Source organism: Cyprinodon variegatus, unplaced genomic scaffold, assembly GCF_000732505.1.
Source record: "Cyprinodon variegatus isolate N-32 unplaced genomic scaffold, C_variegatus-1.0 Scaffold24, whole genome shotgun sequence".
NCBI lineage: Eukaryota > Metazoa > Chordata > Actinopteri > Cyprinodontiformes > Cyprinodontidae > Cyprinodon > Cyprinodon variegatus.
Window position 1 is genome coordinate 2,330,308 of NW_015150477.1, and position 15,336 is coordinate 2,345,643.

The 15,336-nt window shown below is 41.2% G+C and overlaps 1 protein-coding gene across 4 annotated transcripts in view; it reads right to left on the reverse strand.

Annotated features, from left to right (window-relative positions):
• Positions 1-15,336, reverse strand: part of atm (ATM serine/threonine kinase) — a 37,513-nt gene that overhangs the window by 18,646 nt on the left and 3,531 nt on the right. For all 4 annotated transcript variants that reach the window (XM_015393960.1, XM_015393969.1, XM_015393952.1 and 1 more), the window contains exons 6-35: positions 14,469-14,634; positions 14,144-14,382; positions 13,465-13,634; positions 13,199-13,377; positions 12,751-13,122; positions 12,439-12,642; positions 11,467-11,568; positions 11,145-11,382; positions 10,935-11,066; positions 10,707-10,832; positions 10,538-10,630; positions 10,273-10,462; positions 9,340-9,533; positions 9,194-9,273; positions 8,943-9,098; positions 8,728-8,803; positions 8,504-8,652; positions 6,742-6,859; positions 6,478-6,648; positions 6,212-6,387; positions 5,880-6,123; positions 3,346-3,461; positions 3,118-3,244; positions 2,835-3,034; positions 2,573-2,747; positions 2,162-2,320; positions 905-1,037; positions 724-819; positions 470-641; positions 255-396 (exon numbers count right to left, since the gene is read on the reverse strand). In XM_015393960.1, coding sequence (XP_015249446.1) covers positions 255-396; positions 470-641; positions 724-819; positions 905-1,037; positions 2,162-2,320; positions 2,573-2,747; positions 2,835-3,034; positions 3,118-3,244; positions 3,346-3,461; positions 5,880-6,123; positions 6,212-6,387; positions 6,478-6,648; positions 6,742-6,859; positions 8,504-8,652; positions 8,728-8,803; positions 8,943-9,098; positions 9,194-9,273; positions 9,340-9,533; positions 10,273-10,462; positions 10,538-10,630; positions 10,707-10,832; positions 10,935-11,066; positions 11,145-11,382; positions 11,467-11,568; positions 12,439-12,642; positions 12,751-13,122; positions 13,199-13,377; positions 13,465-13,634; positions 14,144-14,382; positions 14,469-14,634 — 4,895 coding nt within the window. The remainder of the gene's footprint in view (positions 1-254; positions 397-469; positions 642-723; positions 820-904; positions 1,038-2,161; positions 2,321-2,572; positions 2,748-2,834; positions 3,035-3,117; positions 3,245-3,345; positions 3,462-5,879; positions 6,124-6,211; positions 6,388-6,477; positions 6,649-6,741; positions 6,860-8,503; positions 8,653-8,727; positions 8,804-8,942; positions 9,099-9,193; positions 9,274-9,339; positions 9,534-10,272; positions 10,463-10,537; positions 10,631-10,706; positions 10,833-10,934; positions 11,067-11,144; positions 11,383-11,466; positions 11,569-12,438; positions 12,643-12,750; positions 13,123-13,198; positions 13,378-13,464; positions 13,635-14,143; positions 14,383-14,468; positions 14,635-15,336) is intronic.

The window sequence follows — 15,336 nt, forward strand, 5'->3', positions numbered from 1 at the left end:
AAAAAGAACATCCTCCACTATATCTTTAACAGAAAGCACTAAAGAGATCTTTTTTTATATAAAAAATTTGTAAATTTAGTAAGTTTGATTAGATATGGTCTGTGATTATATGTTATCCTGAGCTGTGATCTTTCTAACTTAGATGAAAACTAGATACCATCTGCAATATTTCACATGGAAGAAGAACATTTTCAAACCATCTAAGAATCTTAACAAGATGTTTTTCCTGTGACATGGATACATGGTCCAATCACCTTGTTTTTGGCTGATCTAAATGGGTTGAGGTAAGCCAGCATGGGGTCCCTGTTGTCTTTATGTTGGTCCCAGAAGTCAACGCCGGACTGAGTAGCCAGGATGTTCTTCACACACTGAGCTGCAGCCCGTCTCACCTCAATGCTGCCAGAGAACAGAGAACACCTTCACTTCTCGCACAGAACAAACTGATCAGAAGCTCCAGGATTCGCCGTACCTCTGCTGCGTGAGGGCATCATTCATGCAGTTCAGGATGATGTAAAGATGTTGCAGCTCGGTGGAGGTGAAAAGAGATGCGGCTCTCTCATAGAGGGGGTCTCTACCGTGAAGGAGGGCGATGGTGGAGAAGTCAACTGGACCCAGTTCCCCAAGACAGGTGCCTGCAGCCTCTGCAGCAAAGGTTACAAGCAGATACAGAGTAAAGGAAGCCGCCGACCAGCAGGGGCAGAGGAAAACCAGATTTTATTTTACCTAGAATGTCAACACCTCCGGGGTGATTGGCAGCCATTTTGCAAAGCTGTAGCAGACTAAGAACCAGCTTCACCAGCACGCTGTCAGTGGGGTTAGCTAAAAAGGAAGGTAGACAACATTAAAACAAAGATTCTTAAAGACACCTTTCATTGAGGCAAAGGCTGTTTCTACAGCATCCCACCGTGACACTCTTTGAGCAGCTCTCGGATCTGATCTTTGTTGCCATGGAGCTGTCGAGTCAACTCTTTTAACCCTTCGAGTCTGGTCAGCGGTAAAGAGTCAGACGATGACGCCGACAGGAAATGCATTATTTCCTACAAAATGATACAGGAAATGCAGTGACTTAAAAGATGTGCAACCAAGAGTTTTTTCCATATTATTGCAACAAGAAACTTAAATGAATTTCAGTTGCACTAAACTCTGTGATGGACCAACATAATATAGAGAATCATAATGAGCGTGAAAGTAAAACAACACCAGATTTGTCAATAATTAATGAGGTAAGGCATTCTGTGCATTTATCCTGTTTTACTATGGCACCCCTAAATAAAATTCTGTGCAAACAGCCGTCTTTAGAAGACAACTGTAAACTGAATATAAATCCAGCTATTCAGTCGAAGCCTCTGAGGTCATTTAGAGAATATTGGTGAGTAAGCAGCATCATGGAGATCAATGAACAGAGGAGGCAGGTCAGCGATAAGTTATGGAGAAGTTTAGGGTGAGATCTTTGAAGTTCTCACAGTAAAATGGATAGTGATGAAGTAGGCAGAGAAATGTCCAAACCTTTAACCTGACTGTTAGTTGGACACTAAAGATCTGGTCTTTCTTGCTGAAAGAAAGCCATGATAATCCAATGTGCAGTGTGCATTTCAAAATAATACTATTTCTATTTTAACTTAATTTAATATGCAGCAAAACAACATGCTGAACACAAACTGTATGAAACACGATGGTGGCGACGTCATGATATGGGGATGCTTGATGTTTTTTTTTTTTTTCAAAAATTTGTGGGGTTGTTATCCAGCTGGAGCTATTCAGCAGAGAAAACAGCTTTTGCATGAATCTCTGCTTCAACACACCTTAAACAAAAGGCCGAATTACCTTCTTGGCATCTCAGAAAGTTTAGCATTTTTTTGTTTCAGGTGGATTGAAGAAAGGATGCATGCAAATGCTGCAGGACAGTGGCACTGAGTGATTGACCTTGTCTACCCCTGGTTTAGATGGTAACACAGGAATTTTCCATGTGTAAAACAGAAAAAACTGAAAAGCTAAAGCATATTTTCCTTTGATTTAAATGCTCTACTGTGCACGAGTTAAAGGGGCATTTTGACTTTTTTTTCTTTTTTACTTTTTTGTAAATATTATCAAAGAGGATTTGTTTTAATAAAAAGGGATTTGTATGTATCTAAACATTGCGTTACTGTAATGATGCAGCTACCTGTCTCAGTGTGAAGCTGCCGCTTTTATATTTGAGTCTGTGCTGCACTGAGCGCAGCTCCTTGAACTCTGGGATGTCAGAGAAAGGCTCCAAGTTGCTGATGGGCCCTTTTAGTTTTTGCTGGTTCTCTATGATGAGGAACTGCAGTAGGCTCAGCACCTGGGGAAAAAGAAATCCCAAGATATATAAAGTACAACAGCTGGAAAGAGGAGATAGATTTTATAGAAACATTTGATTCCTGATTTGAATTAAACATTTCACTGGGTTTAAAATACAGCTTTTGCTTACTCTTTCACAAATAAAACATTACTTATTTTTTAATGTTGAACTTGAATAACATAATACACAATAATACATTTCATAAAGCGTAAGAGTTTTAAATGACTGTCCTGTAAATATAGCATCCCATACCTGCTGGGAAATAAAAGGCTGACTGGTGACCTGAGCGGTGAGAGTCCCCACTATGACCTGAAGGTGGCAGTCAAGAGCGTCATCACAGAACTGCAGTGCTGCCTGACACACAGAGGCGAGCAGGTCGCAGCACAGAGCGAGGCTCCTGTTGGAAACCTCGTCACACTGGGGCGGTCTGTGGGATCACAGGAACAAAACGCTGTAGAGTTGTTTTTAGAAGAACAGAATAGCCTCCCCCCCTCCTGTGAGAGGGTTTACCAACCTGCTGTTGATATGATGAATGAGAGTGTAGATAATGTCTCTGAGGACGAAGGCCCAGGCTCCTCCCAGGCCGTCCTTCACCTCCCTAAGCAGCAGGCTGACAAACAAATGGTACATGAGGAGGATGCGGTGGCGTTCGTAGCTGTTGCTCGTCTCTGCTGCTTTCTCACAAACCGCCAGCAGGATCTTCTGGATGGAAATCTGCAGCCCCCACAGAGGAAATTGTTAACTTTCTCTTAAATGAACATCAAACTGTGACTGATAGTGGAAATGATCTTCTGTACCGGGGTTTTAGACAGAATGGCCACCAGAGACTTATGGCTGGCGCTGTGGCATTTGCTGAGGTAGTCCAGTGTGGCTTTGATGACATACGAGCTAAAATACGGGGGGTTCGGTAGTGGGTCCAACTCTCTGTGGGACATAAAACTGATTGTGTTTATGTGCCATTCCAATAAATAAACAGAATAGGAAAAGAGTGAGATGTTAAAGGGACTCTGCTTCAGGATGATTACCCAGTGAAGCGGTTCAGGTCTCCTGTGTCTCCGTCTGCGTTGCAGCCTTCATACAGAGTCATCAGCAGCTCCACTACGATGTCCGACAAGTTGCTGTGAATCAGGTTGTCAATTTGCTGTGGGGGCAACACAAGGAGAGCTCATTACTCCATAAAGGCATTTCTGATTATTATCCCATATCCATATGAAAAGCATTTTTTTCCCACTGAAAATGTTGCCTAATCATTTTGCTTTGTGCCAGTCAGGTCAAGGAAAATCCAGCCCTTCCTCTGAGGTCAAGCATTAATGGGATTACAAAAAAAAAAAACAACAACCAACTGATAAACTAACATTTTGAACGATGCCCGTTTTCAATTAACTTGTACTGCAAACTCTGAAAAAGCCAAATTTAATGCTAACAGCTCCAACTGAGTTTGAACAAATTCATGGCCCTAGCTGTGTGTGCAGCGGCCTTATGACATCATCATATGGCAAAACCACTTGGACAAACTGCATTGCACCCGTTTCTTAAGAATCAAATTTATACTGGAGTCTCAACATATTATTACCTATATTTACAATTATTTTACAATTAATTGGCGATCTAAAGTAGCCGAAAGTAGAAAACAACCATTGTCAGTCTTGAAGGAAAGTCCTGCATTCTGGGACAGACTGAACTCTGCCATTTAACAAGGTAACAAAAAAGTCTCAGCTTTTTTAATTGTTTTTATTAAGATCTGAGGGCAGAAAGGACAAATGGGACATCTTAAAAATGACTTTCGTAGAGATTTTAGACAAATAAAACAGTTCTTCTACTTGTAGAAAACGAACGGTTGTTGTTGTTGACACAAAGTTAAAAGTAGCTAAGCTTAATATGGCTAACTGACCAAGCTAAAAGTGGCTAACCGGTTAACTACCGAACACAGCTAGCCACAGAGCTAAGCAGCTCTACCCCCTTATATCATAGTCTTGCAGTTACTTTGTTCACCATAAACACACGTTTTTCTGTTTTGTTATCGATCAGGAAAAACTTCCATCGGTCATTAGACACGCTAACACGACAGATGCTCCAGACGCTGCGTGATGTTATTATCGTTCTCTGGGCAACCACAATGATTTACATCATGTGGCAATGTTCAGCCAATCATGTATGGTAATGTCACTGGCATGCGCAGGGCCTGAGCAGATCTGGTACCTACACTGGCTCTGCCACACCTGCCCTGACGCTGTCTGACTGTCCCCCAGAGCCTGTTAGCCTTGGGCGAGCCTACAAGCATTTAAGCCCCAAACAACATGGCCTCTGGAAAACCCCTCCACCATGTTAAGATGGCAGCTTAATGATGGGCTACTTCTTCTATTTACCTTGTGATTATTTCTTTGAGAAAACAAGGTGTAAACCGGCTTATTATGCACTGCAAATACAATCTAGAAATAAGTAAAAATGTCTTAAATTAATTACATTTACCCTTAATTTGATTTGGTAAATAAGATGATTTGCCAATGGATTGAATATTTTTAGTCTCGAAATTAGATAATATGCACTTGAAATAAGACAATGCTTTTGTTTTTTTCTTATTTGAATAGGGTTGTCACGATACTAAACTTTTCAACTCGATATCGATACTAAGTAAAATATTTGATACTCGATACCCTTTTCGATACCACAAGAATAAAAACAAAGATTCCAAAATTCAACAGAAATATTTTCATTACTAAAAAATACAAGAAATAAATTAAAAAACAATAAGAATAATATTTTGAGGTTGTATGCTGTGCAAAATATTAAGCAAGCTTGATAAAAAACTTACAAAATTAAAATTAAATGTTCCTTCCTTGGCTATGTTTTGCATAGACATAACAATGACACTGGCCAAACCAGTTAAACAAAATAAATTCTCAGCAGCTGCACCTGTTACAAAAAAGTCTGAAACTGAAAATGCACAGAATTATTCAATTACACAGTGTTCTGAAAGTGCATTTTCCACTATTCTGCACTTTCGATGGCTGTATTGATACTTTTGAAAATGAGTATTGTATCCGGATACAATGTTTCAGTATCGATACTTTTTTGAGTAACGATACTTTTGACAACCCTATATTTGAAATACATATTTGTTTATTCCATTGACAAAGTGTCTTACTTACCTCCTCAATTCAAGAAAAATGCACTTATATTAAGAAAAATTTGTTATTTCGATTTCATTTTTGTGCAGTGTGATGTATTGATGCCTAATTTATGCAACACTACAGAGTTTGACTTGTTCCTTTTCCATACCTGCAAAATTAGTATTACTTTAAACCAGGAAGTTCCTACATTTCACTAAATTTTACAATAGAATTGAAAATTCCTTTCATGTCCCACAATGGGAAATTCTGGTGCTTACAGGAGCAAAAAGGTTATAGAAAAAAAAAAAAGATCACACAAATGTGAACCTTAGAAAATAGAAAAAGATAATAATGAAGAGTTAACTTTAATAAAAATTATTTTAATCTGTGTAAGAGGTCAACAATATGATACAAGACGACGTTAGGCTCTGTTTTAGAGTCAGCTTTACCTGTTTGCCCAGACAGCTTGCATCCTTCAGGAGGTCGTACACTCGGTGGGCCTTCTCCCTCTGCTGTGCAACCTGAGACTCCTGGCCTTTAAAGGCAAAGTACGGCAGGATGTTCACCATGATCTTGGGGAAACAGTCGGCCAGTAAGTCCCTCCAGTCCCTCTCGAGGCACCGGCCAATGGACTTCACCTGCTCAAAGTCATCCAGGAAGACCAGGTGGGGGATCAGCACCTGGTAACAAGAGCTGAAAACAGAGATGTGGACGTTGAGTAAGAAAACCATGCTTGTTTAAATGGACTGGGGGAAATTTTTTTTTTTTTTAAATAACAAACTTGTAGAAATCTTTGACTGTGTTATGATCCAGCAGGCTGTAGGGGAAAGATCCGAGAGTGTAGCGGTCGTCTGATTGCCTCTGTGCGAGCCACTCGGCTACCAGGTAGTACAGGTGAGAAGTGATGAAGGTTTTTACACTCCTGTAACTCTGTGTTTTAGACACGCTGCATAACATCTGTAACAGAAAAGCAAACAGAGCTGTTATGATGCAGCTATAATTAAAAAGACTGAATGGAGATAGTTTATTCCTGTGCTGCATAAAGACCTTTTTGATGAGCTCCTCTTCCACGTTGTTCTCCTTGTAGGACTGGAAGAGAGCAAACAGACACTGTTTCTCACAAACCGGGCTACAGCACAGAACCACAGAGAGGCTCCTCAGCAGGGCGGCTTTGCGGTTGAACGCTTCGTCCGGCTGGTCGTCCGGGGAGCCACCTTTCTGTGTGTGAAAATGCACAAGAGAGGGGGCTTTAATTTACATTGGATAACAGAGACGCATCTGTTGAGGCGAGGCGATGCCGCCTGATCTCACCGGTAGCCTCATCCCCTCCTGAGCCTTTAGGTAGATGTTGTCAAATGCTGCCTGTTGGTGTTTTAGAGGCAACATCTTCCTCTTATCTGAATGATTTGGTCTCAAATCAAGAAACAATCTAGAAACAGAGCAGAAAATAACAATGATTGTAAGAAAAAAACAACTAAAGAACAAAAACTAAGTGTTGCAAGGAGCTTTTAATGTATTCATAGTCAGAAAACTGAGCTTTAAATGTGTCTTGAAAATTTGATTTTTTTTTAAGAATTGCATTTGTTGAAAAGGGAAATTTATTTTAAAGATTGGGAAAGATGCATAGGAAAGAAAGATGAAATCCTAAAAGCTCACAAAAAAACTCCTGATGTATTTAAATAAATAATTTAAAACTCAATTCCTTTTTTTGTCTCTAGTTAATAACCTTATCGAGCTTGTTTTGGTTCCTTTGTTGCACAAAAGTATTCACTCAAGCAGAACACTTGATAAATGAACCTGGAAGTGAGTCTTATCTCACCAACTCCTGAGAAGCTGTTTTTTTCAGAGTTAGATCTTTTTGTAAGGAGCTAGAATCTTTTAGTTCCAGGCTATTTAGCAATCCTTCTGTTTATGGGAAACTCTCTACTTTGTTTTGATGAAGCTGTGTGTGAAACCCTCAAAGATTTTCTTTTGTTTCTTAAAGGGGGAACGCAGTTTTTTTTTTTTTTTTACATTGGGCCCTTGATTTTATGTTATTACATCATGTTCTACTCACCCATATTAGTTTTGTGCCATTTGGAGCTGTCATGAAGATACAGTATTCGCTTTTGTAATCCAAGTAACGTCTTCCTATGGGCAACGAGTTGAAGGCACAGACTAAACTGTTCATAATTAATTCTTTATGATACGCCAGCATTCATAACATGTAGGCAAATCACTGTCCCCCAGACATCCGCAGTTATATTTTTTATATTTATATCTTTTAAAAACAAAGCGGACTGTGTATGACGCCATCCGCTCGCGCGGGCTTCCGTTCATTCTTCCTGTCCGCTGAACTACTGCTAGTTTTCCACACATGTCTGGAAGATGTCTAGTGCTACTACCACAGATGATCTCTCTCTCGAAATGGAATTGAACGATTCAGATTAGCAAGCAGAATGAATAGAAGGGGTAGAGCGTGCCTCTAACAACTCCAGTCCAGCAAGCGGATGACGTCATGTAGGGTGACGCCTACATGTGCTGAATGCTAGCGTACAATAAATGATAAATTATGAACAGTTTAGTTTGTGCCTTCAATTCGTTGCCCATAGGAAGACGTTACTTGAATATAACCTAACGGGATATCTTCAGAACAGCTCCAACTGACACAAAACTTATATGGGTGAGTAGAACATGAACGTAAAATCAAGGGCCAAATGTAAATGTTCCCCTTTAAGTATAATGACTCCTTACAAGGGGCAGATGCAATGTTTGCTGTGATCTAATTTCTCATCCTTTTTTTCCTGATAACAGGTAGGACAAAGATTTTAAAATCTGACCACTACAATCAGATAGACGTCCTGGTTTGACCTGACAAAGTCTTAAGAACAAGGTTTTTCTGGACACCTTAAAACCACCTACTAACATATCTGGTACTGATCTGCAGGTATGTCAGAAAATATCTAAGGAAACCAACTTAATTAGACATTTATACTTTTCTATTAAGATATACTTTTTTAAATATAAAAATGTACATCTTTCCACTTCATTCAGATTCACCATCAGTACAAACCCTCCTGCGGCTGCAGCTTACCTGTCTGCAGACAGAGCAGCCAGCATGCGGACCTGGTGGTGAGCGTCTGCGAGATGCAATGGGAGAATGGAGAACACAGGAGAGGGGACATCCTCCTCCTTTTCAGTCCGTTTGAGAGATATCTTAGCCCAGTCACACAGAGGGTCAGCCTAAATGGAAAAGGATGGAAATATGTGACACCTTCTGTGACAGAATATATAAAAACGAAACCTCAGAGACTTTACCTCCAGCAGGGCGATGAGACACTGAACTAAAGCAGCTCGGACAGCCGCCACGCATTTCCCCCCCTGGCTCAAGATGCTGGAAAACAGCAAAGAGAGTAAAATGATATGAGGGACTCGTCCCTTTAGCATCCGATACTTTATCCTTAAAATGATTAATAAAACTAAAAATTATTTCTCTGCACGGGAGAATAAAAAAGGTGTTAGGGGCTTTTTACCAGAAGCCAGACAAGACTTGTAGAAGTGATCCCTGTACGTGTTTCATCTCCTCTGGCAGGTGTCTGGTCTTCCCCAGGCTCTGTATGGAGGGTAACAAACTGAGCAACACAGAAGCACAGATGTCCTGATCCTGACGGTACAAAGAACACAGATCCCTGCAGACAAACAACAATACACAGATTATCCTCAGTGGGTTGAAAGACACATAAAAAAATGCATTTATGTTTTGAGGCTGGAAATGTCTCCTTACGCGAGAGGGCGGAGCAGGGTATCGAACTCCTCCGGAGACAGGGAGTCCTCAGCTGGAAGTTTCTTCAACAGGATCAGATACTAGAAGAGAAATCAGCGCTAAGCTAAAGCTCGTAATGCGTCTCATCCTGGTTGACTGTAACCCACCATGTGGAGGTGCAGAGCTTTGCTGAAGTCGATCTCCCTCAGCAAGAGCAGCAGCCTGCGCCGCACATCCTGAGGTTTAAACAGCAGGCAGCGGAGGGGCTCGGCGCAGGCGCATTCACACAGGAACTCCAAGACTGCAAGGACAGCCAGGTCCTGCTTCCCCAGGTAGTCCTCTGTTAGCAGGCTTTTGGCACCTGTCAGAGTTAGACCAATGGATTACACCTGACACTTTAAAATGTGTTTTACGCCTTGGGGAATTAATTGTGCCATTTATTATCATTTAGTTTTTCCAAAATAAAGAATGGAAAGGTTAGTTGAAAACTTCAAGATGTGCTCCTAACAGAAGGGTAGCAAGGAGGAATCTATCCAAAGAACTCTGAAGGTTCGCTGCAAGCCAACTTAACATTTAAGACTGCATGCAAACCACATGTAAATGCTTATTCCAAGTTAAATTTCTAAACCAGGCAGGAGGAGCCTCCCAGCAGGAAAAAATCCTGATACACGCAGCCAGAGCTGCAGATGAAGTGATTAAATTAAAGCATTTTAATATAGAAACTGGCCCAATCAAAGTCCCCATCAGAGTACAATGCTGAATAACAACATTTAGCTCCCCACACTGCAAAAACGATCTACAAATAAGTAAAATTTTCTTAAATTAAGTGCATTCACTCTGAATTTGAGTAGGCAAATGAGATAGTTTGCCAATGGAATTAGTAATTTTACTCTTAAAATAAGATAATTAGATAATATGCAATTGAAATAAGACAATGCAATTGTGTTTTCTTATTTTAAGTGTAAATTGCCTTGTTCCGTTGGCAAAATGTCTTTTTTACCTCCTTAGTTCAAGAACAAATTGTTTTAAGAAAAAAATGACTTATCTAGATTTAGATTTTTTGCAGTGCATAGCAGCTCAGGCTCTCAATCTGCTCGTACCCGGGCCGCACGAGGCATCGCCGCCGTCCTCTTTCTGCCTGTGGTTCTCGCTGGCGCTGCCGTTGGCTTCCTCCCCATCCTCAAACAGGTCGATGTCGTTACCAGCAGGAGCATTTCTAGTCATTTCCAACTCATCGTCCATCATCTCATCATCTTCCACGACACTGACCCGCTTAGAAACATTGCTGAACTGAAAGGCAGAGATAAATGTCAGATAAATGTCCTCCAGCTCGTGGAATCAACTCATCTCATGTCAGCCACGTACCACATGAAGTTTGCAGATCTCAGCCAGCTCTGTGAACAGGCTGGGAGGCAGAGTCATTATAAATAAACCCGAGAAGATGGATCCCACTTGACCCTGTAGGATAAATTATTTATTAACCATTTAAATCACGTAAAACTTGGAAAAAATCTAAAACGGCTGGAGGTGTCACCGTGGCTTTTCTGTTGGCAGACTCTGTGCAAAGGTTCATAAGCGATCTGAGTGTGGACATGGTCCCCTCCTCGCTCATTTTCACTTTGACGCTGGAAACAAACCCACCGAGGTCCTGGGCCACAGCCTGGTGACATAAGCAACATTAAAACCTTCATGTTGGCTGGAAAGTGAAGGGAAATCACTTGAGACTACACCAAATCAGCCAAAGTGCAGTGAGGGAAAAGACCTTTGCTTTGGTGAAAAGCTGCGAGCGGCAGGCCTCCTCCTCACTCAAAAGTCCCGCCGAGACAAAACCTGCCAGCACACCTGTCAGCTGGCTGACACAGCGCACCAGGCACTCAGGAGGGGTGGACTGAGACTACAGATAGATCAGAAGAAGCATCAGAAAAGGCTAAAGGGTTAGTACACACACAGGGACATATTTGTATCCACTCACATCAGGAGAGTAGCAGCTGAGCAGAGCGTCGGCCACGGATAGCAGGCTCTTCTCCAGCTTGTTTCTAAGAGCGGGGATGACGGCCAGCTGAATATCAGCGGATGCCACGTTCACCCACTCATCATCAGTCGCTCTGATGTCAGACGGCGCCGTGCTAAAGCTGAACTGCTGGTACAAACTCTCAATGTCCTCCCACTTGTCTTTGGCATCGGTTGAAACATCGTCTTTTAAAAAGGGACTGAAAATTAAGCAGAGTTGAAACAGAGTTTAATTGTAATGGAAGTTAAAGGTTGTTGTTTTTTTTTATTGCTATTATTTTTACCTTTTTATCCCTTCAGCACCCAGCAGAAACTTTAGCCCAACCCTTGAATCCTTGAACGTCAGTGAAACCAGGATTCTTGCAATAAGATTATGAGGAAAATCTCTGCAAACAAGTAAAAAATACTCCATAAATACACTGAAACATAAGAAACATAGTGAGTAATAAAACTCAATCAACTAATCGCTTTAAGACAAGCTTTAGAAGCTACAGAACAATATCCATTGAAATTCTCCTTATTGCAAAAGATTTGAGGCACCCTTAAATAAAATTGGTTCAGAAAGCAGGTTGGTAGATAGAAGATGGATTAGGTTATAAAACAATATCATAAACGTTTTTTTTATGTTCCAAATGTACATGCATCATCGAAAATATGGAAGAACTTCTAACATACAGGAATAGGAGACATCAGGCCCATAGGAGGCATCAGGCCCATGGTATATTATGGTGTTACCATGGGCCTGAAAGGAAAGTTTTGCTTAAAGTCATTTTAGACTACATGCAAATTTCAATGAACACACTGTATCCATGGTGATAGAAATAAATAAACTCAGAATAAAGCACAGTCTAAAGTTTCATCTATGGTTCATTCAAAGAAAGATGCCTTGAAACTGATAGAAAATCTTTAGTTGGCCTCTGTTGTGGGCCTTCTTAGGGGAGTTTTCTCAGTCTTTTATTTTTTAATATGAATCAGCTGATCTTAAAAAAATATATGGTGATATTAGTTGCGGCCATGTTGTCCAGCCCCAGTTAGAGGCTTCAAATAGCTGCAGGGAGGGTTCAGCTCAAGGCATGACTACACCTCTCTACACCTATCATCCATGTGGGCTGAAAACAAATGAGATCAAAAATCCCAATTCAATAAAAGAATGACAAAAATTGGTAAGTGGTGAACACTTTTAAATGAGTTTATGCCAAATAGTTTTTCAAATAATGAGCAATATAAATGGTGTTAAAACAAAAAAAACAAGCAACCTGCAGATAACGGGGTGAGGGGTGCAGCTATCCTCCATCTCATCCTTCTGGTCACTCATTAGCAGCCAGGCTATGAGGCTCTCCTTCAGGCTGGGTGAGGCAGTCCCCTCTGTGGTTACCATGTAGTCAATACCTGAACTCCATCCAGCGCTCTTTGGGATTGGCCACGTGAGAATCGCCTGGGTGAGACAGAGCGCAGCGCTCCTGCAAAAACAGAGAAACATAGATTAGACAAACAGACGGATATTACAATGAATTTTAGGTCAAAATAAGGTTTAATTAGAATAGCAAAGAGGCAACAGTGTGGCTCACCGGGTTGGTTTGCATGCCGATGCACGGAAGAGTTTCCAGAATTCTCTGTCTACATCGATCAGTCCCCCACAGACAATGGAGGCCAGCAGGTCCAGACTGAGAGACTCCGTCTGAGGGGAGCTGACGCCTCGCAATGCCAGGGGCCAGATCCGCACCCAGAGCCTTCCCAGCTCCGCTCTGTGGATCTGAGCTGTCTGCGTGAAGCAGGCCTGGCAGCGGGCGACCGCCGTGAGGCAGCGAAGCACGTAGGGCCCCCTGTCGCCTCTCCGCTGCTCGGCCAGAAGCTGATACAGCACTGACAACAGCTGGACCAGTTCCTTACCGGGCACCATGGATGGGTACTTAGAGGCAAGCACTGCAGTGATCTGCAGCCTGACCAAAAAACAAAAAACCTTTTAAGTTTTACATGCAAGATATTTTCAGATAAAATGTATTTTGATTCATATACCATGGAATGACGTCAAAATCGCTGTGCTGTGGTTGCAGATGGTCACGGAGTACCTCCCAGCCCAGCTCTATGCGCCGTCTCTTGCTGGCTGCTCCGTGGGAGGGGCTTCCCATCTGTGTGCCTCTGAAGGAGGCCTGAGTGACCTCCAATGTTTGGGCATCACTGCCATCGCTGAACAGCTACAAAACAAAAGATATCATACATATACTGGAATGCTAATTTAAACTCCATGTAGAGGAGAGGAGAGCAGAGGTCAGGTTTGTCACCTGGTGGCAGATGTCAGCAGTGAGTTCAATGAGGCCGTCTTTCACAGCGATGTGTCTGGTCCCGGTGGCGTACTTCCCCCTGCTGCCGATGTGGCTGATCTCTCTGACCAAAGCGTCGTACAGGTTGTACAGCAGGCCGCACCATCTGGTCCAGTCCTCCGCATGAGCGCCTGAAAAAATTGCAATACAATTTGTGTGATGACATTTACTTTTCAGTTCTTTTAAATCAGATTTCTGTTACTCATAAACAGGATTTCTATTTATATTCGGCTTTAGTTTTTTTATGCTCTTGCACTCTTGTGCAGAAAACGCTGTCCATGGTACATTTAGGAATGAGAAACATATCGTTTGCTGCAGCATTCCAAGTTCAAAGATTGATCTTCAAGACATCTTAGCGATTCATTTTGAATATACATTTCAGTGCTTCTTTTTTCCCCATGTTTAATTTAATGCAGTTCCGGTTTTATGTCAATTTGTCTTCCTTTATTCTTTATTCCTTTATTCCTTTATTATTTCTTTTTTGTAAAATACTCAAGTATATTCTATGGGAGCAACGTTGCACAAATAAACTTAATGCACTTTGCCTGAATGGTGCAAAATCCTGACAATAAATATAAATTAAAATTGCAAAAAGTAAAAAAGGTAGTCTTTTATATTTAAAAAGATAACATCATTGAACCTGCGTCTTGTGTCTTGGCTCCCTTCGGATGGTGAACACGGAGCTGCAAGCTGAAGAACTCCATGATCTCCTCCTTGAGGTTGGCACTCGGCCTCATGTCTTCCCAGACGCTCAGTAAAGAGGGAAGAAGCTCCTCTCCGAGTCGGCAAACTCTCATGCGACAGTTCATGGCAGCAGATCTCAGGAAGATGTTCAGAGCCGAGACGAGATGCTCCAGGATACTGAGGTGTTTTTCTTGCCTGTCGGGAAATAGATGCATGAGTTTAATTGCAGGTTCTCTCAGCGTTTCTGACACAACTAAACCTGAACAAGCAGAAGTTTTTACCTGGCGTTAAGCATTGCTTTGGAGAAGAAGCTGAACAAAGCGGAGTTGAATCCCTCCGTCTGTGTGCAGCAGCCCTTCACTACTACATAGATGACTCTGCTGAGCAGCACGCGGTTGATGGCTCTGGATGAGGAGCTGAACAGGCCGCAATACAACTCCAAAAGGCCTTTAGATCAAAAGTCAGAGTCAGTCTTAAAAATTTATTTAAAAAAACGCATCTGATGAAAAAAAATAAAATAAAAAATCAGATCTTTATCAATTAGTTTTATTACACTCACTGATTGACATTATCATAGAATTTGCAAATGTTAAGTGATTTCTGTAGAAGATCTGAATCGGTGCAGGAGCGTCAATTTCTAGCAAACAAAACAGCAACTTTAAAAATACCACAGATTTAAAAAAAAAATTAGGATTCAGCCTAATATATATGAGAGTTTTCACACTTTCTGTGTGCAGTAATTGTACAAATCTGAGTAAAATTCAATCCAAAAAATATTTCTACCTCTTTTCAAGTTTTGAGAGGTTTCTGAGATTTCTTGCAGTTTTCCATTAGATTAGATTAGATTAGATTCAACAGGTACAAGGCAACGAAATGCAATTTAGGTCTAACCAGAAGTGCATTAGCAGCAAGTGCAGGATAAATAATGGTTCCATAAATACAGGACATGGGTTTCTACTGAATAAGTATAGAAATGAATACCATTATAAACAGAATCTTACAAATAGATGAATATAGTATATAGATAACTAGTGTTGTGAACAAAATTTACAGCTGGATGATTGCCGAATATATTATACAGGTGGATAATACTATAAAAAAGGTTTTTGCAGTTATGTACAATAGCATATATACAGATGGATTTTACTA